The 24,126-nt window shown below is 39.7% G+C and overlaps 1 protein-coding gene across 1 annotated transcript; it reads left to right on the top strand.

Annotated features, from left to right (window-relative positions):
• The first annotated feature begins 3,282 nt into the window (after positions 1-3,282).
• Positions 3,283-21,694, top strand: ALX1 (ALX homeobox 1). The gene is made up of 5 exons (XM_033058606.1): positions 3,283-3,649; positions 4,140-4,398; positions 6,593-6,897; positions 10,264-10,392; positions 21,374-21,694. The coding sequence occupies exons 2-5, from the start codon at positions 4,167-4,169 to the stop codon at positions 21,692-21,694; spliced, it is 987 nt and encodes a 328-aa protein (XP_032914497.1). The 5' UTR covers positions 3,283-3,649; positions 4,140-4,166.
• The last annotated feature ends 2,432 nt before the right edge of the window (positions 21,695-24,126 follow it).

The following is a 24,126-nucleotide window of genomic DNA, read 5'->3' as shown; positions in this document are numbered from 1 at the left end:
ACACACCCTCCCCCTTTCCCCCCCCCCACCCCCTGGCGGCTATTGGGGGGCTTGATCCCATTCAAGAAAAACATATATGCTTCTCTTCTTCCCCTATAACCATCCTTCAACCGCCCCTCACTGCGGGGCCAGCCCTCCTGCGGGAACACCCAGCCCTTATCTTCATAGCTTCACCTTCCATCTTCCCAGACAGCTGGAGTGTGCGTATGTGGAAGGAATTGAATAGTACCCCCAAAATTCGTTTAGCCGAGTCCCAGCTAGCGCGAATTTCCTCCCATTCAATCTTTAAATAAATTTTGTGCTTTAACTCTCCTGGAGGGAAGTGAAGTGTTGGTGTAAAAAAAATAGAAAATAAAAGTAAAAATCTTCTTTCTGTGCTACCATCCACAGTTAAAAACCGATATTGGAAATGGGGAGGAGGAACGGGAGGGGATAGGGATTCCTGGACATTTGAAAGGGAGATCATCGCCCGTATTGCTGCCGTTCTCACTTTATTTAAACAAATGCAAGGGTGTGAGGAGACGCCTTCAACATGCAGTAGCCCTGTTTCGGCTGGAAAATGCCATCACGAGCAGCAGCAGCTGCAGACCCCGAAACGGAGGTCCGAACCGCAGTCGCACGTTTCTCTTCCCAAATTCTTTGACTGTTCGGCATCGAGAAGTTTGAAATTTATGTGGGATCCTCGTTCCTACGCTTGGTCTGTGCCTTCTGATCTCAGGAAGGGAAGGAATGCCAGGACGGCGGGGGTAAGGCAGGAGAGCCCAGCGGTACCGCGGAGCATCCCGCCGTGTGCGCGCCCGGCTCGTCCCAGTGGAGAGGCTTCCCCCAAGGAGCTCCTATGCACTGCAGGGGCGAGCTCCTTCACACCACCTCTGGTCACGAAACGTCTCTCCATCACACGTAACACCCTTTCACAGAAGGTTTGGGAGATACTCCATCTCTGGAAACACAGCGGCACATCTGCATGCAGCTCTTAATAACGGGGCTGCCTGGCGGAGGGAGTAGGTCCCTGAAGAAAGATGCTTTTCAAAGCCGTCTCACCTCAGCACAGAATTTTTTCTCCCTTTGCCGCCTTCTCCCTCGGGATCTGTCCAACCCCTCTCAAATGGTTTTACCCCGCTGAAGTCAGCTTTCTGTTTTCAAGCTTTTAAGGAGAACGAATGCCATACGTGGCGCCAATTCTCCCCTAGGTTACATCGCTCCTTCCCTTTGAAGTGCGCTGGGTTGCACAGAGGTAAATGAGAGCAGAATTTGGTCCCTGGAGCAAACAGTGATGTGGAATCACTCTGATTTTTATTTATTTATTTTTTATTTCCTGTTGAGGAAGGACGGATTTTAAGACCCGGTTAGCGTTAGTATCGCGCTCTATATTTAATACTCAGATATTTTAAATATATATGTTCATATATATATAAATGTCGGCGCTAATCTCGGTGAGGAGAGCTTCACAAAGTCGGTGAGATAAGGGAGAGGAGTCCCCGCTGGGGGAAAGATGCTGCGGGAGGGTCGTGTGCTCTCAGAGGAGCAGGGGTAAAGAGCACAGCGGGCGCCGCAGCCCATCCCCAGTTCGGTCCTCAGACGAGGCCGGCGCTTCCACGGCCCCGCGGGTCAGCCGGGGTGGCCCGATCCTCCCGGGAGGGAAGGGTGGAGGGGCTGCCGGGGTGCGGAGCAGCTCGGCGGGGAGCGAGGGCCGCCGCCGGAGCGGCTCCTCTCCGCCAGCGGGACACGAGCATCCCCGCGGAGGCAGCCGCGCTCCCTCCAGCCTCCCGAGGAACAGCCCTGCTGCCGCGGGCAGCTCTTGGGGGGTTTACGGTCATAGGAGATGTTCCTTGTCCTCGGCTTTCCTGGAGTTTGACAGTTGTCTTTAGAGAGGGACATTTATTGGGATAAAAATGGATTGCAGGCTGCAAAAACTTTGCACGTGTCTTTCATTTAAAAGACATCTAGATCTCCATTTTTTCCTCTCTCCCTCTCTCTCCTTGTCTCTGTCTCACTTCCCCCCTGCTCCCCCCCGCCGTTGTTTTTTTTTTTCCTTCCCCAAGGCATTTAGTGCTTTTAAGGCACAGTTATAAACACGCTGCCGAAGTGCCAGCGCACGGAGATGCGGGGGCAGGGAGAAGATCTCTTCCCCCGGGTCCGCAGCAGGCGTTGTTCCAGAAGGTGCAAGGAGGAAACGTGTCCTTTTTCATGAGAAATCCGGGGACGGGAACAGCCCTTGGAGCGGCCCCTGGGGCAGGCTCCAGCCGCTCTCCGGGGCAGGCAGCGAGCTGCGCTCCGCCGCACCTGGCCGCTCACCGCGGGCACCACTCGTTCTCCGCGCCCCTTCAATTTCTCCTCTCCCGGGGGCTTACGGAAACCGCTTCCACCTCTCCCCCCCGGCCAAAGCGGCACCTCCACACCACCAAAAAGCCCGTCCCATCCCAAGTCCCCGAGCACCACCTCTGTGCTCTGTGCTCCGCGCCTCCCGCAGCCCCAGCTCGGTGACGGCAGCAGGTAACGCTGGGAATTGGGACGGAGATGTGGCGGTGGCAGCCCGGTCCTGACAGATGATAGGGAAGGGCAGATTGTGCCTGTGGCGGATGGTGCCCACAGCTACTCGACAGTGGCAGCTGAAAAAAACATCCATCTACCCGCGAAAATATCAAAATAGAGACCAGCTGAAGAAGGAAGGGAAAGCTGCTTGCCGGGAAATATGCTGGAACTGGCCTTCCCTTCACCTTTGACTGGGTTCACAGGAAAGGTCTCTAAGCAGCTCCACAGCCCCGGCTGGCCAGTGTTGCACCGCTACTTCAGCCACTCATTAAAGCCGCGCTTCTTCTCCCCTCCCCGCCCCAGCGGGGAAAGGGCCCACCGAATTGGGTTCTAAAATACCCTCAGTAGAAAGGCAAACGCGGGCCCACGGTGCCGAAATCCTCGTCTGAAGCGACTGCAATCTCGGGTTTGCTTTACTTCACCCAGTACTCCTTTCACGAGGAAGCACTGAAGATCTTTTCCGTAATTCGTGCTTTTTCGAAATAGTCCGCTATCTCTCTCGCCTGTGTTTTAAATCTTATCAATGTGCGAAAGGACCAAGGAATTCAACACTTCAAAGCTCACACTTTTGGCGAAAACCACCCGCATTCCCAATATCCATAGGAATGCATGCATATATGGCTCACTTCTTTTTACTTCCGAAGATTTTAAAAAAACCCAACAAAACAAAACAAAACATAACAAAACAAAACAAAACCCACAACCCCTTTCATTTAGAAACAGTATTGTTTTGGGTTTTTTTTTAATGCTGATATTTCAGGAGATTTAAAATAATGGTTCGTTTTACCCACTTTGCACAGACACATACACACCTCCTCAACCCGAAACGCACACACACACAGAGGCAGACTGGTTGCGATCTGTTTCATAGCAGACAAATTCTCTTTTAGGCCAGTTTCTGATGTGAGAGAGTTCTAGTTTTAAGTTTCCCTGTTTTCCATTCCCTCTACACAAACAACTGCCTATAATATTTCTTCCTCTGTTTAACTCTAGGACAAAATTTCTGAGCTGATTAATAAAGAAGGAACACCGGTTCTTAATTTTACAGCTTCAGAGAACAGGACTGCAGCTACCGACGTATCAGTCAAATCGATTAAAGAAGATCCTTTACTTGAGGGTATGTGCCCCTGAAATTACCTCGCTCTAAGCCTCTCAGGGAGCTGTGGGGAGAGGGAGGGAAGCGAGGGATTACTCTTTCCAGGATCCCTGGAGAAATGAGAATAGGTTGCAGAGGGGAAATGTCTTTTTTTTTTGTCCTACTTCCCCTCCCTCCCTTTCTCCCCTCACCCTCCCCGAATGCTTGTGTGTGTCTGTCTGAAACAGATCTGTCTGTCGAAAACGGGCCTGGAACTCCCTCCTGTGTTGGGATTAGGTCTTGGGGGACCTGGGGTGGAGTTAGACTGCTTGCTTATTTTCATATTCATTAGAAATGGGAGGTTGCACAAGAAGTCCTGCTGAGCTTCAAGATATAAGAGCAACTTCGGGTTCCCCTTTCAAGACAAGACAAATCAAAGGCTCAGAGGCAAAACAGCTCCCTGAGCACTGAGCGCCTCTTCCTCCCTCCTTCCTTCCCTCCCATCCACTCTCTCTCCCTCCCTTGCTCACAGTCCAGCCGCTGTCTCAAGCAGCCTTAGATGATTATGGATTTTCTGAGCGAGAAGTTTGCCCTGAAGAGCCAGCCGAGCAAGAACAGTGACTTTTATATGGGAGCAGGAGGCAGTTTGGAGCACGTTATGGAAACTTTGGACAATGAGTCCTTTTACAGCAAAACGTCAGGCAGCAAATGCGTACAGGCCTTCAACCCTCTGCAAAGAGCTGAGCATCATGTGAGGCTGGAGAGGACATCACCGTGCCAGGACAACAACGGTGAGTCGTCATCCCAGGGTTATTCCCCGTTCTGGACATGTACGGGGGAGGGCAGGGATTCTCCCACCCAGGGAGACCAAAGGCAGCTGTGCAACCTTCGTGCTAGGGGCTGTCAGGTCCTAGTAAAATGACAATAACAGTAACAATACTACTGTTATAGCACTATTACCACTACTACTATTAAAAAATTCCGGGAGAAGGCAAACGCCTCCTTTGAAGAGCACTTTTTCTTTCAGTGCAGCCCTTCAGCCACTGCCTTCCCCAGCGGCCCGGCCCGGGTCGGGCTGACCGGGAGCGCAGCTCGGGCACGGCGACACAGCCCGCCCGGCCCCGGCACAGCCCGCCCGGCCCCGCACAGCCCGCCCGGCCCGGCACAGCCCGCCCGGCCCCGGCACAGCCCGGCCCGGGGCACCGACGGCCCGGCGGCTCCCGGGAGGTGCTGCGGGCATGGCCGCCCCCCGACACCTCCTGGTACAGCCTGGCCAGTCGGGAATCCCCCTGTCCACCGCCCTCCGGCCACCGCCGCTGAGAGCGGCGGCGTTTTCACCCAGCAAACTGCGGGGAAAGCATCGCCGGGGTCGGTGTCCGAGGGAGCCGGGCACGGCCGCTCCCCGGCGCCGATGCAGGCAGCGAGCGGAAGGTCGCTTGGTCATCTTTGCTTCCTTCAAATATCGCCCTGCCACGGCAGCCGGGATCTTTGCCGGGTTACCAAACGATGCGTAAAGGTGATTCTTCCGAAAACCACGTCGGTCACCCAAAGAATAGTGTTAAAAGTTTTATCAAGTATTAAGAGTTTCTAGCTTACAGGCAAGGACAATGTGGAATATTTCTTTTCAAAACATTCAAAATCTTCCTCATTATCCCAACATTATGAAAATCACTACTGAAAAAAAAAATTAAAAACTAATTTCCTAGAAAAATTGGAAAACGTTATTATGATCAGATGCAATAAGACTAACGATATCATATGCTTTTTGGCTTTATATAGTCATTGAAGTATATATTTTTTGACAAAGTTCTTTTATTTGTACGAAAAAAAAAGTGAGAAATATTGCTATATTTCTTCAAGTGTAATTAAAAAAGAAAAACCTATATAAAATTGATTTATATATTGGAATTTTTCTTAATTAACTAATTTATTGTGTGCCTCGAGGGCTTTGGGGCATTTCCTATCTGTGTATGTGTTGATAGTAAGTATCTAAAAATTGTTTTTCATTGCAATCAGCTCGAATTGAAAGAAAAGAAATTACTGAGAAAGTGAGAAAGCTTACTATGTTACATAGCATGTTTATGTTTTTATTTCTATAGAGTTTGAATATTTTTTCCAACCTTTTCCTCAGAAAAGAAAAAAAGAAAGTTTTTCTGAATTCTTCAACTTATCTCATTACTTTTTGATGTGATAAGCAAAAATACTTAAAAGTAGGAAATGTTTTCATTCCTTATGAAGAAGCTACTGTGGAATATTTCTTATCTCTACCACTCAAGTTTTACCTAAAGATAAATAGTTCCTGCAATCTTTTTACAAAGTATATGAAATGATCTCTTTTAGTAAGTTAACATTTTTCAGAAATGCCCTGTATTTTGTAACCATAACAAACCTCATTGGAAAAAATTCCATTTCACAAATCCAAAAGAAGATATATGAAATTTATTGAATTTTAAAAATGCATTTAATATTTGGTTTCATTTGCTTCTTGATTTGTCAGTTTGCAGCTATTAAATGTCTTCACTGTTAGTTTGTATTTTCGTAGAAATAGAGGCTTTTACATTTGCTTCCAAGTTTAAAGGCATTTTTTCCAATAGCTTTGTGCCTCTTCTGTGAAAATCTGTTTTGGGCTAAGATTCCTTATCTGTACAACTCTAGCTGATGCCGATTTCATGGATGGTTAACTACTTTAGCTGCAGTAGCGGCAGAGTGAAATAATTCAAGTCTCTTGCACAGTCTCCTTACTCTTTAAGTTTTCTGACCATAATTTCAGATATAATTCTCAGTTAAAATTCAAGTGATTTAGCACTTTTGTTCTATCTGTAGTTAATATCACAAATTCCTCTTCAACGAGCCCCTATAGAAATAACATTGCCACGGTGGAATCCTGTTCCTAGTGAAACTGTTTTATATGAATTCCTGAATCTAAGCACCTCTCCTTCCGCCTTGATCATTTACTAACCAGCTGTTAACCCACCTTGTATGCAGTGAACTACGGGATTACTAAAGTGGAAGGACAGCCTCTTCACACAGAGCTGAGCAGGCCCATGGACAATTGCAACAATCTCAGGATGTCTCCAGTGAAAGGGCTGCAGGAGAAGGGGGACCTGGATGAACTTGGTGATAAGTGTGACAGCAATGTCTCCAGCAGTAAGAAGAGGAGACACAGAACAACTTTCACCAGTTTGCAGCTGGAGGAACTGGAGAAAGTATTCCAGAAAACTCACTACCCCGATGTCTATGTAAGAGAACAGCTAGCTCTGAGAACAGAGCTCACTGAGGCCAGAGTCCAGGTAGGACTCCAGATTCTAGCATTTCTATGACAAATTGTGCATGGTAGGAATGAGTAAATTACAGTCTTGGGGATTGTACAAAAGCCTGTAAAGCTAAAGTAAACAGCTCGTTTTGCCTCCTTTATGGACATAAGCTGTTATGCTATAGTGCTAAAATAACTCGTTGTTTTTTAAAATAGTTTGTGTTGCAGTTCTGAACACTTGTTTAAAGGATGAGAAAACAACATCAATAGTAAAGCTGTCTTGATCTCTTGTAGAATTCTAGGCAGTGAAAACATAAATTGTTACGTGTAGAGATCCCGCTATTTGTGTGTTTGTGTTTTGTGCCTCTATAAACAAGGACATGATTCTTTCATTTTTTTCTGTATGGAATGATTTTAGAAATCACAAAATTAGGAGGTACAATTTCTGGTTTTTAAACATTCATAACTGATGATTATTATTCTAATTTTTGCAATGAAACATATCGGTGACCGCTTAGTACATTATCTGAATATCGTAACTGTGTACAAATGTGGTTCATTCAGTATGTGCTCATGTAGTAATCTCAACAATATTTATGGCTTTTGGTGTGCAATGGTGAGAAAAGAAGCTAAATATCCAGGAAATTCAGCCTTTCCCTTGCTTAGATGTCTTCTGTTAGGAAAGTGTGTGAGCCACATTTTGCAAGTTTATCGTAATTTTAGACATCTTTCCCGTTCTGGTAATAATCATTATTTCAATTTAGAGAATAACAGTCCTGTTGATTCTTACAGACTGGGATTAATTTTTTTAATTTAGTGACTTGAATATGATAACAACTTCACAACTTGTAATTAAACACATACTCACACATGCATATAAAGAAATAGACGTCAGTGCACATGCATACAAACTGAAATTAAATCAGAAACACTTTCAGAAAGAAAGTCAGCTAATTAATTTTATAAAGAAGAGTTCTTTTCATGTCTATTCAAACAGGCATCACATTGGCCATTGTCATCAGAAAAAAGAGTCCAAAACTGTGTTCAGTTACATCAATGTGATATCAGAGTTACATTGATGTGATATCAGCAATGCCAGTGGAATTTGTTTCAGTGGCTTTTAACTCTTCAGTCTCTGCACAATCCCTCACCTGAATTTGGTACATTTTTCTGAGTATGAACTCTGGGATTAAGTGTTGACTTAAAAACTAGAAGGCAGCATAATATTAAAACACTATTTTAAGAAATGTGTAATTCTGGAATAAGAAGAACTACTTCAAGAACAAATTAATAGTGAGAACAGGGAGGGGAAAATTGAACTAAAGTGTGCCATCTGACTTTTTATCACATTTTTCTCTAAGATTTAGAGGCTTCACATGGTAAGAGTACTAAAAAGAAAACAGTAAATGAAAAAATGTATGTCTATATCAGACTCTCACAGAGTATTTATTTCTATTTCATTTAAATGTGTTCTTACCTTTCTTAAAAGATCACTTGCATTTCTCATATGCTAAATATGAAAGGACATGTTGATAATTTCTATCCAGAGTAGCAAGAGTATTCCATCACAAGATTAAGCAATTTGCAAGGCCTTACGTCATTAAAGGCAAGCATCTGGCAATTCAAGGATAACAAGCAGCAGATTTCTACATTGCTTTGTGAAGGCAAATGGTTACTTTATCTCTGCCAAGAGTAAGTTTCTAGTAAAGTTGTGTAAACAGAAACATTTTGGGGGATTGTCAAAGGAAAAAATATATGCTTTTTCTCATTTACTTATATGAATTCAAGCAAATTGTTTGATTTAGTGTAGCAGAGTGATCAGCTGGATACCTTACCCACAGTTCCCTTCACCACCATTTCATCAACATCCAATTTAATATTTGTCCTGCACACATGCAGAGAGAGCCAACCTGAACCTAATTTATCTAAGTTGTTCTCTTTCCTGCTGCATGTCAGTCCAGTAATTGGTACCCGTTTTAAGAAGATTGTCAAGGTCTTTTTTCAAGGAAAGAACTTCATGAATAAATTTCCTTATCGTGTCCTTGATGCCTCCTGTGGAGACGGGAGATTTTTTTTTTGTCTTCCCTTTCTTTTTGCTGAACCTTAGGCATCATAAATAACACAAATTTACCACCGAGGTTCCTAACAATACATGAGGAGTTATATTCATGAGCCTTGTTTTGGTTGCTGAATCTTTTAAAAGATTGCACATACTACATCTGCCAGTAGTCCTTGGGAATCAAAACGAGAAAAATTATGCTTTGGTTGGTAAATCAGTATCAGAAGGCAGTTGAGTTCTCCAAAGATCAATGCAAGAAGGAAATTATAAACCAAACAATGTTATTTTAAATATCCTACAATATGGAACCAGAAAATTTCCCTCAAGTATCTATAAAAAGGAAGAAAGTATCTATAAAAATACCACCATTCATGTATGTATATATCAAAATGAATTAATGATCAATTTAGCAGGATTACTAACAAATGCCATTGCTTCCTTTAAAAAAATAATGGTTCAGTTCAAAGTCTGACTTCTTAAAAAAGTCTCAGTGAACTTGCTTACACCAGAACAATAATGACTAGTTGGATGTTACTCTTATACAGTGTTACTTTTCTTAGCAATCCCCTTTATTCATCAGGATAATTCCTAACCAGTCCAAACTAAACTGAAAAAAAAAAAAGAAATATTAAGACCATAAGACAATGACAATTATCAGAAAGAAATGGGAATATAGTGGGGTTTTGATATAATACTTGACACTCAAAATATTGCAGAACAGACCAAAGAGTATAAAGAAATTTAAGCATGAAATCTAGATTATTCCATAGTCTAAAGTGCAATTCTTTTGTCTTCCTTTATAAGAAACAGATATCAGCTAACACTAATGTGAAAAAAATTCACAAGAGTTCAAAAATTGCCTATGATATTGGTGACTTTTTATTATCTTCCTGGTCTTTTAGCCTTCCTTATAGGAACCTTTCCCGCTATGCAGACTACTGTACCAATTTTTCCTGCCTTTTATTACTGCACTTGATAGATTTTGACACCTTTAGGAGGCAGATTATGGGTAATCATAGCAACTCAGTGGGCATGGGAATTCAAGAGTATGTTTCTTTACTTGGTACAGACTGACCTTTTTCAGGTTTTTTTTGGTTGGTTGGTTGGTTTTTGAGATAATATAAGCAAAAAAATATGTACATTTAAAATAGCCAGCAGTAAGTTAAGCAGGTGTGACATTTGCAAGATTGAAACAGTAAAAAATTAATTTTCAGATGGAGAACTTCTCTTTTGTAAATAAACAGAAATTTTCAAACCACTGTCCAAAATCTCTTATTTTCTTAAAACCCTTTGTAGAGTATATAATTTTGGTTAGCCTAATGACTCTTTCCTTGTGTACTATAGGTCTGGTTCCAGAATCGAAGAGCAAAATGGAGAAAAAGAGAACGCTATGGTCAGATCCAGCAAGCTAAGAGCCACTTTGCTGCCACCTATGATATATCTGTTCTTCCAAGGACTGACAGCTACCCTCAGGTATGGCAAAGACCAAGCAGTACTTTGGTTCTACGTTTGGCAGCCCTCTTAACAACACTGGTTTTGTATACTTTGCTAAGATGAGGTATAAACTACCTAATTTCTAGACAGCTGCCTTTTGATGTGTCAAAAATGCACCATTTCTTTATGGATCTTAACAGACCATTAAATAGAACAAGTCTCCTACTAGCATGAAACTGTAATACAGCCATGTAGAATCAGAACTGAATGTATGTTGCTGGGGGTGAGAGGCAGAGGGAGAGGACAGCACTCTCAGATAGTTGTAGTTGGTTAATTTGTTTATTTCTCTTTTTCAGTTCCCTGTCAGTAAATAGCAAGGTATACTACGCATTAAGATTGTAGTCCTTTGTCTCTATTCTCCAGCCCTTTGGTTTACTGCTTTGCCTCACTCTTTGCTTTTGTTTGTCTCCTTGCTTGTTTTAACACATTGAATATTTTTGTTCTGGAGCCATTTTTTCAATGTCTCTGGTTTCATATTGCTTTTACTACATAATTAATTTTAAAAAGCACCATGCAAAGCAAGAAATCTTGCATGGTTCCCTTCCACTACTGGTGTTCTGGTTTGGTAGCGGGGTCTCTGCCAACCTTAAGAGTATACTCATATTCTCTGTGAGCTTGCTTTGGTCGTGCTCTAAATGAAGAGTTCCTCAGGGTTGGGGAAGAGTGGCTGGAAATTGAACCAGCAGAGAAGGGCCCATGGGTGCTGGCTGACTGCACTTGAACATGAGCCAGCGTGTGCCCAGGTGGCCAAGAAACCCAAAGGTGTCCTGGCCTGTAGTGCAGGACCAGGTCTGTGATTGTCCCTCTGTGCTTGGTGCTGGTGAGGCCACACTTCAAATCCTGTGTCCAGTTCTGGGCCTTTCACTATGAGAAGGACATTGACGGGCTGGAGCACAAGTACTGCAAGGAGCAGCTGAGGGAGCTGGGCTTTTTTGCCTGGAGAAAAGGAGGTGCAGGGGACACTGTATTGCTCTCTACAACTGCATGAAATGAGATTGTAGCAAAATGGGCCTTGGTCCCTTCTCCCAGGGTACAAGTGACAGGTCAGGAGGACATAACCTCAAGCTGAGCTGGGGGAGGTTCAGGTCAGATATCAGGAAGAGTTTTGCCACTGAAATGATGGTTAAGCATTGGAGTCACCATCCCTGGAAGTGTTCAAGAATTGAATGGAAACAGCAATTAGTGCTATGCTTTAGTTGGCATGGCAGCGTTTGGTCAAATGTTGGACCTGATGATCTTGGTGGTCTTTTCCAGCCTTAGTGATTCTGTGGTTCTATGAATGTGGTTAGTTATGAACCAGGGGTTCTTGGCTTATGTGTCATCTACTCAGTTTAACGTGCTTTACCTCTGAAGAGGTTGTGTATTACTAGGTTTGGTGCCTGGGCCACAGCTGGCTTGTGTTCCAGCAGCTCAGAACATGGACACAACCATTTCAACTCTGGTGGCACTAGTAAGTCTGTCTGGTTTTATTTTAAAATGTAGCAGGGCAATATCCCAGATTACATTAGCAACCCCTGCATGACTCTGTGTTTAGATAGGTGGACACAATCTTGGGCAGCCCCAGGGGGTTTCACAAAGACATAGATATGCATTCACTCAGAGATCTCATTCAAGGTGGTCAACTCTCCTTTGAAGGTGTTTCTGACTTATTGATGGCATCACAACAAGGAACAGTGCTGAAACTGGGATTTCTAGATTAAATTTGTGTCTGCCAGTTTATCTTGTATTTTTAGTAGGATTCCATCTACACATTTTCCTAAGTGACAAAAGTTTCATTAGTATAAGATAATGGAATAATATAAGCTACTGGTAAGCACTTAAAATTATTGTCCTAAAATTAATGTTTTTCAAAAATCCCACATTTTTAAACTATATGATAATATGATCTATAAAATTCTAACCCAATAAAATATCTATTCTGTACTTTCAGATTGTTAAAAAGACCAATTCACTGCATTTCTGTTTATATTTTTGTCAAAAAATATCTGCTAGACATACAACATACAACTAAGCTTCAGCCTGACAAATATTTCAATCACTAATTAATAGATTCTTAAAAACAGAAGATTTGAATGCAAATGCTGGTCCCGTAATCTTAGATCAAGCACCTCTAAAATGTGTAGAAATACAAAATGTGTACTCATTCACAAACACCAATGCAACGTGCTCACCTACAACCACAGACTAACAGACTGCAGGTAAACACGGAAGCACAAATGTGTAATCGAGTCTGGTCACCTGCATGAGTCTGGTCACAGCTGCCTTGTGCTGCTCTGTACTTCAAGAACAGCAGCAAGGAGTCAAATGAAGGTGTGAGTGCACTTTGCATTGGCTCTTTCAGCTTGCATGCACAGCTTAGTTGCATGATAAAAATGAGGCAGCTCACTCCTCAGAGAAAAAATTTTCTGTATATGAGTAGGTATCCAGGCAATTATCACAGAATATTTAATAAAAAATCATGTTCTTGCTAACCTGGTGATAATTCTTAGTTTTCACATTCTGAAGTCCTCTCCTTCAGTAAAATCACATCTCTATCAATAATATAACATTTCCAGTGAGAATACCTGAGATAATAAAAAACTGTTTTGAAAACACAATGACTACTAACATCACTGCATTCAAATCTTTTGAACTAGATGTCCATTATTAAGTGCTTCACTTATGGAAAATAAATATACGGTTCCTGACTTGCTATAAATTCATCAATTTATCCTGCAACTCAGGCAGAAAAGGATTTAAAAGTGTTTCATTTTAATTTTATAAATTTATTTCCTCAACAATTCCTTTATTTCATTGTAGTTAATGTAATAAAAGAAAACAAGTATCTTTTTTTCCTTTACTTTTATTCCCATACCACCACCACCACAGGCACTTCTTGTGTGACAATGAAATAGGCAAATATAAGATAAGCTTTGCCATATTTTTAAATAAATAGTTTTTCTTGTGGATTGTGGAACACAGATCACTAGAGCTTATTTAAGAATCAACATGGAGAAAAACATTCTCCCTCTTGCAGGAAAAAAATGGTTGAATCAAGCTGAGAAGTTTACAGCTTTATGGCAGAAAGAGCAGGAACAAGTATGAATTTCTGGTGTGCATTATAAGGATTTGCAGCCTGCAGATTTTCTGTTTTGAATCCGACCATGGATATGTTGAGAAAGCACATCTATGTTGCATTCCAGCAGAAGCATCAATCTCTTGCAGTCAACAGAGGGTGTTGTGGAGACTTCTGCTTAGTCTCTTCAGCAATTATCTTCATCAAACACAATTTAAGGACATAATGCTGCTATGCATTGTGTGACTTCATAAACCTGAAAGGTTTTTCCTGTGAGAAAATGAATCTTTCATCTCATTTCAGGCAGAAGGTTGTCTCTGAATCAGAGAAAGGTTGAGGTTGGAAGTGACATCTGAAGGTGATCTGGTCCAACACCTGTCTCTATAATCCAGTCTAATTTTGCTATTAAATTCTACAGCTTTATCTTCACAATAATAAAAATTTAGATCTTTTTGCAGATCATAATTATTTGCGTTGCTCTTTCAGTTTAACCTTAATTATTTTTACAGTATATTGACTTTAGATTTTTGTTTTTGTTTTTTAAAAACTACTCGTCTGCCTCCCAAGAAATTAAATATCTCCTAAACTGGCCAAATTCTGCATGCATATATTTTCCATTAATTATACTGTCAAAACCTGGGTTACAGAGGAGAGCAGTTCGTACAATATTCTAGAACAATTATCTGTTATTCAGATTTTTCTTCAAGGCTTTAACAACAATATGCTGAAAATCAGATTTTACTAGGAAAATTTTATGCACAGTGATTTTCATTTGGTAGAAATTCTTGGTTTCATTAGTTTCAGTGTTTGAACTTCAAGGTTCTCTTGCAGATGCAACACATTGTGGTCTAAGTCATCTTAAGCGTACTCAGGAAAACACATGTCCTAGACAGTTCTGGCTTAACTAACAATATCCTACTGATGATGTGAAAGTGAGGGTGGAACATCATAACATCATCAGCGGGGAAATGAATAAACTTCCTTTCATGGGGAAGTTTACTTCATTTCACTGGGGTGAGTGTTAGTAAACAAGCCATACTTAATTCAGTCACTTAAATATAGTGGAAAGTGTTACTAAACATGTCTCTGGATATCTGAGACACTGTTGAAGTGTTGATGAGCACTTTAAGGATTTAAAAGAAGAATCCATCCTTCATTTTAGGCAGCCATGGTCAGATAACTATTAGACATTTGCATTTAGGAAACTTAACCAAAGGGATTTTTATGCCAGACATGAGTTCCCTTTACAGCTATCAAAAATCTGATCAATTAAATTTTTTATTCCTAAAACATAAGGTGTAAGATAGGTAAGATGATCTCTAAATATTTTTTTATTCTGATACTTGCAGATACATTTGCAGTCACCTGTAGTTATCTTACACAGATGTATAAATGATATGTTGAAAGAGGAACCATAAAAAGCCTCTTTAGTTTTGTTCTTTTCTTACCTTATTTGTCTTTATTTGACTCCTTTTGACACCCTGTGATAGTGGGAAGGCTCCTGTTACAAAGGGTATTTGATGTCATCAGATTCAATGATTACCTATGAGAACTATCAAGAAAACCTGAGATAAAATTTCATTTTACCCCCTCCTTATTTATGCACACAAGAGCCTATACTATTATCACACAGACTTTCAGCTTTCCCTGGATGAATCAAATCAATAAAGATGTTATCTTTGTAAATAACTGCATCAGTATGCAAATAAACATAGTATCATTGAAAAGCAGATTAAAAAGGTCAACATTTTTCTCCCATCTGGGCTCTTTCCTTTCCTTGCATCTTTCTTCCTTCTTAGTTGTTCTTTCAATCATGTTCATTTGCTTTAATTTTTCTTCTAAGTTTTTTTAAAAGGATTAATTTTGTCACACCACACTACCTTCCCTCTTAATATCACATATAAAATATTTGGGTGTTCTAAAAATTTTCTTGAAAATGCAGGCAAGACTTGGATAGGATAGAATTTAATTTTTTGTTTTAGTTGAAAAAACCCAACCTAGTGTAGGTGGGCATCGACAAAAGCTTTTCAAAAGTATGGGAACAGGAATGATATAGAAGGTGTAGAAAGAAAGGAAAATGTTTAAATCTCAGAAATAGAAGGAAGAGGCTGAAGTTTGCATTCCATCCACCAGAAAGATAAATCAAATTAATATGTTGAACAGCATGGCATCACATGATGTGTTGGCAGTCAAAGAGTGTAGAAGTGGTATCAGCATACACGTGTTAAGTACTAAGTCCTTGGATCATCATTATAGTTTGCTCTAGCCTCAGTACATATGGCTAATCCTCATTAGCAATAATCAAAGTTACATGCTCCAATTAAATGTTCATATGGAATGTATTAGACACCACATGTTATATGACTTAAAATTTCTTTTAACTGTAGTAGACATATAAATGACAGTTAATCACAATAGTTCATTAAGGCTATGGGTACACTGATTAGGCATGAGTAGATGTGGCAGACATATCTGAGCTAGCTTCAAAGAAGTTTTATCACACACTCATGCTGTCTAGCTGTGGCAGCATGGAGCTCAGGCTGAGCCAGCACCTGCATGGTGTGTGTCTTGCTGCATGTGTGCTCATTGCCTTGCTGTGGTTGATCTTCCAACAAGAGTGAAGTGACACTTCTAATCTTTCTGGGTGGTGTCTGCTCCACACAAAGTAGCTTATGCACTGCACTTTTATTTTTTCTTAGTAATAAAGTAAAAAACCACCACTGTATGTGGTCCTTCTCATGCTCTCAACATTCAGTTTGTAACTCTGTGGGGTCTTTTTGTGAAACATGTATTTCTTTAAGTGTGAGTGACTTTACTGGGGCTTAATTATACGGAAAAATTTTTTCTTTTTTTTCCTGAGATACACACAATTTTTAATAGCATTTTTCAAAATATGAAACATTGTCTTTAACTGTACCATGGAGTCAAAATATAATGAATCCATATGGTAGCTGATCTTGAGATTACAGTAGGGAGAATTTACAGTTTATAAAACATCCCATACAAGAATGAGACCTTGATGACTTTTCAAGTCCTACATTATTTTGAAGCTTAGGAAACTTGTTTAAGTGTGGAATCTAATGGTCAGATTTTTGTTTTGTTCACCATGTGTAAGCCAAATGTGGACCGAAGGGGTCTATCACATATTTTAAATCTGTATCATTAAACCTCTCACTAACATGTGCTAATTAGCATTTTATTTATATCTGAAAAATGTGTGCTGCATCTCTCTCATGAATGAGCCCAATAGAGTACAGGTCATCGTCACATGTGCACTTGTCTAACAGCTCCTACAAAATGATCACAAATTAAATACTGAGAACTGTTCTGTCTAGATATAAATGTAAAAATACAATGAAAGATGCGAAGCACTGGGACAAATTGCCCACAGAAATTAATGAACCCTGCAGCTGGAGCGACTCAAAACATGGTTGGATGTGCTGGAGTAACCTTAACTAAATTTGAGAGTAGCTGCAAGCAAGGGTTTACAAAAATAATCCCAGAGGCTCTTATCAGTTCTGAGAATCTACAAGCTTTGGAAGTACGGGCAAATTTCTATCAGTATTTTGGATGTTCTAAAGAGGCACCCAGAAAAAACTGTGGAAAGTTACAGGCCAAATTAATTGTGCTGATGGACTAGGAATGATCAACAGATGTGAGTTGTGAACTAGTAGTTTTGAGCAGTTTAACAGCTATTTAATCCCCCAAAAGTAGGTCCTTGTGCTAGCACAGATTTGATATTTTCTGTCAGTGCAAGGAGGAGAGTGACAAAAATTTAGCAAATCAGTCTGACATTCACATGTTTTCTATAATTACATAAATTCTTAACTCTTGCCTTAGTGTCACTCTTGTTTTCACAGAGTAAATGTGTAGTTTCTAATTACTTACTACAGTAATTACAATAATTCAGCACATACAACATCTGTTATGTAATATAACAATAACATCTCTTGATATCTAGACATCTTAAAAGAGATGAGAGTTTTGTTTCCCATATGAAGAATTAAAAGAAGTGCATTCAAATAGAAGCTGTGTATGCTCACAGGACTGTCTGCTGGAGATGGTCTCTAGTCTGGATAGACAGCTGACTGAAATAACAAGTCAAGAGTTTGGTGATGGGAGAACAAAGCTAGGGAAGTGATAGTAAAATGCCCAGAAAAAATTGATATTTGAGTTTATGTGATTTCTCCAGGTGCTGCATAAAAAGGCTGAAGCTCAGGGCGCTTGAAAGTTTAACAGAAAAAAAGCAATGACACCAAGCGGGATGACCAATTACCTCAGCTCACTTTCCTCGTCAGTGTCTAACAGAAGGTCATGTGCCTAGGAAATTATATCACAACCGTGTTAACAGCCATAACTCTCCAGTTATTTTCTTGTCACAGCTATGAAATCCTATTTCTTTTTCTATCAGGAAGGGGGGTGTGTGCATGTGTACGTGTGTATAAAATATACAGTAGGTAAATATATTGAAGGGCTCTGGTAATTTCATGGTAACCACAAGAGCAAAGCTCATGTTGTTTGTGATGTTAACAGAAACCAGAGATGTGCTGTATGTATGGCCTCATTCACAGTCTCTGAATTGCCTTTTATATAGTTCATGGATCACACAAGATTTTAAGAGGAAAAATATTTTCTTTAAATTCATGTACATAATGTCGCTTTTCCTTCTAACATACCAGAAGAAGGTCTGATCATTTTGACTTATTGTGAAACATTACTGTATTTGTTTTTAATACAGGAATCGCTTCTGCACCCAAATTTCACTACTAGATATTTATGTTGTAAATCCTTGTAAGAAATTAAAATTTAATACCAAATGTGAAGTCACTCAACCAACTAAAATGAATAGAAAATTGATATGACTGAAATATTGTTTTGAAAAGCATGATTGCCTCATGAGAGAAGATGTAAAGCTTTCCTAGAATCTTGTGGCGCTCCTGAAGTTAAGTTTAATAATTTGGATTTCTTTCTCTAAGGAAGAAACTTAGAGCAGTCCTTTAAAAGTTTTAGAAATTAATAGATTGTTCGCATATTTCCTTAAAAAGACATTGGCATATTTTAGGATTTGCAGCTGAGTTCTGTTCTCATTTACACCTGTGTAATCTCACTGTACCTAAATTGAAAGAGATTTGTGTAGGACAAAAATATCAGGAAAATTGATGGTACTAAACTTAGTTTGCTGAAAACCAAACTACTCAAAATATGGGAAGAAAGGGTGATTTTTTGATTCCTCCAGACCACATAGGTTATTGGGCACTTTCTTGCTGAACCTCTGAACATTCTGAAGAGTTCCCATCATGTCTGTATTAAAGGCAAACTTGTTCATGTTTGTATTTAATTTTTTTTTAATTCCTCCCATAATTATATCTTTGCTGCCTGGGTGACTGCAGCATTTGGTATAGCATTTCTTAGAAAGAAATTTCAGTAAGTCATATAAATAAGACTTTGTTGCAGGGAAGTTAGTTTGGAGATTATGAACTCCTTCAAAAATAGCCCGTGTATTAGACACTGTAGATTAACTAGTTTCTCCCTGGGGAAATTTGTCTGATTATAAGTCAAAACTGGCTCAGGTAGGTTAATTAAGGTGTAATAGGCAGCTGGGAATCATATCAAACTAGAGAGTGTCCCATGGGCTGATGTTTGAGTCTTCTGAAAAGTGAACTGGAAAGTTCTGAAACTTTTTTTAGATTTCCTCATAGACTTCAGGAGGCCCATAAGAAGGATGAAAGATCTTCCATATCCTTCCTCAGACTCTTTACTCCCTCCATTGCCTCCCAGCAGACCCCTAAAATATGCAGGAGTAGAAGCCTACGGGTGCCCAGCTGTGTGGGTGTATGTGTGTGCGTGGAAAGGCACATCCATGAGCGTCCCATCAATTGGCCAGGAAATCTCAAGTTGGTGAACCAAAACCACTACAGTGTGGAACTATAACTGCATGCATGCATGTCTGTGTAAACAAGCTGAGCACGCTCAGAGTTTGGGGAGATGTGTTTCTATCATGATTTTTCCCCAGTCTTTCGCAGGAAACCAAAATGGAGCATTTATTGGATTACTTTTTTCCTGCAGGAATTCCCAAGGAGCCCAGAACAGTTTGTCAGCTCCTGATGACCTTGCTAATACAACTGTTTAAAATATTAACTTTTAAAATAAGACTATTTCATCCTTCCTATCTGCGCTAGATCTCAGCTAGATGAGTTCAGCGAACCAAAATTTATTGCTTTAGCTTGTTGGTGGTTTGGTATGTGCTGTTGCAAAGTGATAGGACAATGGGAGCAAACACAACTCATCAGCCTTAGATACATGTTTTCATTCTGTGTGTGCATATGTGTGTGTCTGTCATAATTCATTACTTCCCCTGACCTCTACTTTGACAAGAAAAGATCACTCAGCTAGAGAGATAACCTTTCTATCTTAAAGTCAAAATTCCTTTGTCTATGGATTTGGAATGTGAATGCAATATTAAGTTTGAAGTGGGAATTCACTTTTCAATGCTAACTGCTCCAGCATATCCCAGAGAACAAAGACACGTGGGCTCAATCACAGTGCATCAGGGCAAGGATACGCTGAACAGGCAACAGATGTTTAGAGTGAAGACAAATTTAGCAAAGGAAAACAAATAGGAAAGGATACAGTTACTGCCTGCAAGATCTGTACTGTGAATGGTGGCTAAAAATGTCTTGCCTGATGTTATTTGTGCATTAAAAAAAAAAGTCATAATTCAGGAAAGATATAAGGTAAAAGTGGAGAAGACATATAAAGCTGTATATTGTATAATGGTGTGTGCAAACGAGGAATGACCAAGGAAGTTTGAGTATGTCAGAAATTATATCATATACATGTAGTACTGATAGAGAGAGAGTTGAGAGTTTGGAAAAACAGAAGGGCAGTTGCTGAAGTCTGATCAAATCAAAGTGAGTAGAGCAGGAATGAAAGACCATGCAGTCTGAGATAACAACAAGAACTGACTTGTGTTATGACTTAAAAATCTTCCTGTCTGTTCATCTAGTAACAAACAAGTGAAAAATACCTATCCATAAATAGCATCCATACATAGATGGTAGGAAGGCCTGAGACTCAGAATGAAGCTTTAAGTGACTGCCAAGTATAGAAAAGATTATACATCAAAGCTTGAATACATGGTCACTCCAGACATTGCCGGTAACCACAAAGTTTGTGTCTTAGTCTGTCATGCAAAGCTTTCCAGGGATGGACAATGCAGTTTGTTAAGGCTGAATGCTGAAACAGAAATGCCCTCAAACTGCAGTTGTGCATAAAATACTTGAAAAGAAATTTTATGTCAAATATATCTTTGAAACAAATTTAAGAAAAGATCTTGAATGTATTATTAATAATTCCTGTGTTTTAGGCTTTCATTTGTTTTAGAGTAATCATGCAAGGCTTCTCATTATTAAATTTTTCAAATACTTGTTGGGCTTTGTTGCTTTAGAAATCCAAATTGGTTTGTTTTGTTCACCCTTTTCCTACCATTACAGTGGGAACTCTAATGAGGAGAAGCATTTATGTTGAAAACAATCTGTGATCTTGTACACACTTTTGGCACTTTTTATCTGATGTTGGTTGTGTGTTTCCATTGATTTTATTGACTGGCTGGGCTGATGACATCCTGAGGTTCAGCACTAGATATCACATACGGAGCCACAGGACAAATGCATGACAAAGTAAGGAATATGACTCATCAGCCCTTGCTCTTAAGTGAACAATCTCATATTTTGACTCATGCATTCTCTTCACGCTATTTTCTAATATGGTTGCAGGGAACTTGTTAAATACTTGTTGCTTGTTTCAGAGGAGAACTAATTATGTGTGAAGCAAAGCAAGCCAAGCATTGCAGAAAACAAAAGATGAACTATCTAAGTTTAATTGTATTCATTTTATATGTTCCAGATTCAGAACAATCTGTGGGCAGGGAATGCGGCCAGTGGTTCTGTGGTTACCTCCTGCATGCTGCCACGAGATACGTCCTCCTGTATGACACCTTACTCCCATTCACCCCGGACAGATTCTGGCTACACAGGCTTTTCAAACCACCAGAATCAATTCAGCCACATGCCCCTCAATAATTTTTTCACTGACTCGTTGCTTTCTGGGGCAACCAATGGACATGCTTTTGAAACCAAGCCAGAGTTTGAAAGAAGGTCCTCCAGCATTGCAGTTCTACGGATGAAAGCCAAAGAGCATGCTGCCAATATTTCTTGGGCCATGTAATATAGCAATACCCTCTCTCAATTTTTTTTTTTTTTTAGTTTTTTTAAAAGCAAACTAAAACCATTTTTATTTCCCATATTTAAAGGGAACAAAAATAAGCTGCTGTGTGTGGAATGCTAGAAATCACAATATACACGATGTCTGCTTAAAGAAATGCAATATAATATTTAAAAATAAACTGAGAATAAACCAAATAGATTTACCATGCATCAAGCTCAACAAGCCCTCTTTGTTTTGCTTTTTATATATGTTTTGTTGTACCAGTTGGTGAAATATGATTATAGAACCTTTAAAAAAAAAATAAAACTACTAAGCAAATGTGTCTACTATGTTTTTTAGCAGTCCTGTATAAAGTCTTGCTTTACAAATGAATACTTCATAAAGGAACAACCTGGTAAAAGATAATAAATTTATTATACTAAACCCATGATGTAAATCTCTAAGCACACCACACAAAGAAGGAAATATATGACCATTCATGTTGACGGTAGAATTTGTAGACTGAGTTCTCTCAACACTGAGCTGCTGCTCTAAGCCAGCTCTGCTGTTTTGCTAAATATATATTGAGCTTGTTGAATTTATACCAATGAACAACTAATGTAATAAGAATAGAAGGTACTGCCTTATATTGCAGACTTGAGTGCATTTCCATTAAGGATAATGAAGATTTTTTTGTCAAATATAAAGTTAAAAGTAGGATCACAGTGTTTAACAGGGTTTTCAAAGATGTGCACAGACTATGTGTCAATTAGGGTATTTAAATTAAATCTTAAAGGTTACAGATAGGGTGTCATGAAGCTTAGGTGACTAAAAGTCAACATGGAATAGTACTCCTACGCTTCTAACAGAATACAGATTAGGGAAAAACCCCAAACAACAAAACACTGAGGTCTTACTTCCAGTACAGTCCATTTTTACTGGGTTTTCTACTCTCTGGTCAAATTGAAACACAAAAAGTCCAACAAGGCTTGACAGTTTCAGTTTGTAACTTATCTTAAGATGACATTATAGTACTGTTCATTTAGGTTTAGTTATGTTTTGTTGAAACTTTGCTTATATGCTTTCCAGAGTGTAAGACTAGTTTGCTACCTTTAAAGTATATAGGAAAAATCTTTTTGACTGCAATGGCAGCAGGATTTGGCTCTCAGCTCCTAGCCTATCACAAAGGAATTAAAATGTCAGCAGACTTTCTGACATTTCTGGTGGAAAAAAATAGAGGAGAAGAAAAATACTTTACATCTGGAGAATTGATATCTGCTTTGATTTACTTCTCCTCCCTTTCCCCTGTCACATTCCAAGCTCCTTCAGATGAGTGAAATGTCAGCCTCTTTGAAAGCAACAGTCAGTCTCTCAGGTTCATAAAGGCAAAGTAAATTAATTGAAATAAAGAAGGACTTGCATGGCTGTGATTAGAACAGGATACAACTCTCAGGGCACCCCCTGCTCATTCTTGCTTTTCTCTCTGACCGTTAGTTAGGAACAGAGAGCGCATGGGGGAAGAAGGGAAGATCAGGAAGCAGACTTCATCACAGCAACTGCAGAACTACCAGTACTCATAAAAACAAACACACAGGAATCCCCAGATTTTCTCTTTTCCCACTCCGAGGGCTAAACTTGAACCAAAAATAGGAGATGGACTCATTCTGTAGCCTTTCAAGGAAATAACAAACTTGACTTTAAAACCATCAGGATCAACTGAAAATGGGATTTTTACAGCAGAGTCTTACACAGCTGAAAGGAAGGTTGTCCTATTTTCCACTAGTAATAAACTCACATTTTAACACATACATATACTCCAATTTGTGGTTTCCTGATTTGATTCTCCTTCTAAAAATTAGCTTCTACTTTGGCCTGAGGAGCTGGAAAAGAGTATTGTGGCTAGAAGTTATCTTTTTAATTTTTTATGGTCTGTTTAGACAGCAGTAAAGCTAGACTTATGATTTAAAGCAAAAAAGAAAAAAAAAAAGAATTTTATTGGTACAGGTAGAGGCATTAGTTTTGTATAGACACTTTTGCCACATGCAGAAGGATAAAAGTGGTGGAAATACAAGGGATTTTTATCAAACTGTTTTCAGTTAAGTTTTTTTTGGTTATATTTGATTCAGTTTCCACATAATTATTTTTTAAGGTACAATATTTAGAACATGCCAAAGTGATTTCCGGAACTTTTTGTTAGGGTTTTATTAGTGGACAAAGAGGGAAAAGTTTAGCTGGCAATCTCCGATCCACTTTTGTTGTTGGTTCCTTCAATTTACTTATTTATTTTCATAGCAGAATTTGCTATTGTTTTCTTCTGAAATCCCCTCAAAATAATTTGTACAAGTTTTTTATGTCAGGAGTAAAGTGTAACAATTCCTAGGAATTTATTGCAATTGCAGATTTATTACAGAATAAATATCCATTTTCAAAACCTTGCAACAATTTCAGATGCT

Source organism: Catharus ustulatus, chromosome 4, assembly GCF_009819885.2.
Source record: "Catharus ustulatus isolate bCatUst1 chromosome 4, bCatUst1.pri.v2, whole genome shotgun sequence".
NCBI lineage: Eukaryota > Metazoa > Chordata > Aves > Passeriformes > Turdidae > Catharus > Catharus ustulatus.
This window is presented reverse-complemented; position numbering and strand designations above follow the sequence as displayed.

Excerpts from the sequence above, each read along its gene's own strand:
- ALX1 (XM_033058606.1), top strand. The coding sequence starts at position 4,167 with ATGATTATGGATTTTCTGAGCGAGAAGTTTGCCCTGAAGAGCCAGCCG. Across the intron at positions 4,399-6,592 it reads ACCGTGCCAGGACAACAACG|TGAACTACGGGATTACTAAA; the intron begins GTGAGTCGTCAT and ends CCTTGTATGCAG. Across the intron at positions 6,898-10,263 it reads TCACTGAGGCCAGAGTCCAG|GTCTGGTTCCAGAATCGAAG; the intron begins GTAGGACTCCAG and ends TGTGTACTATAG.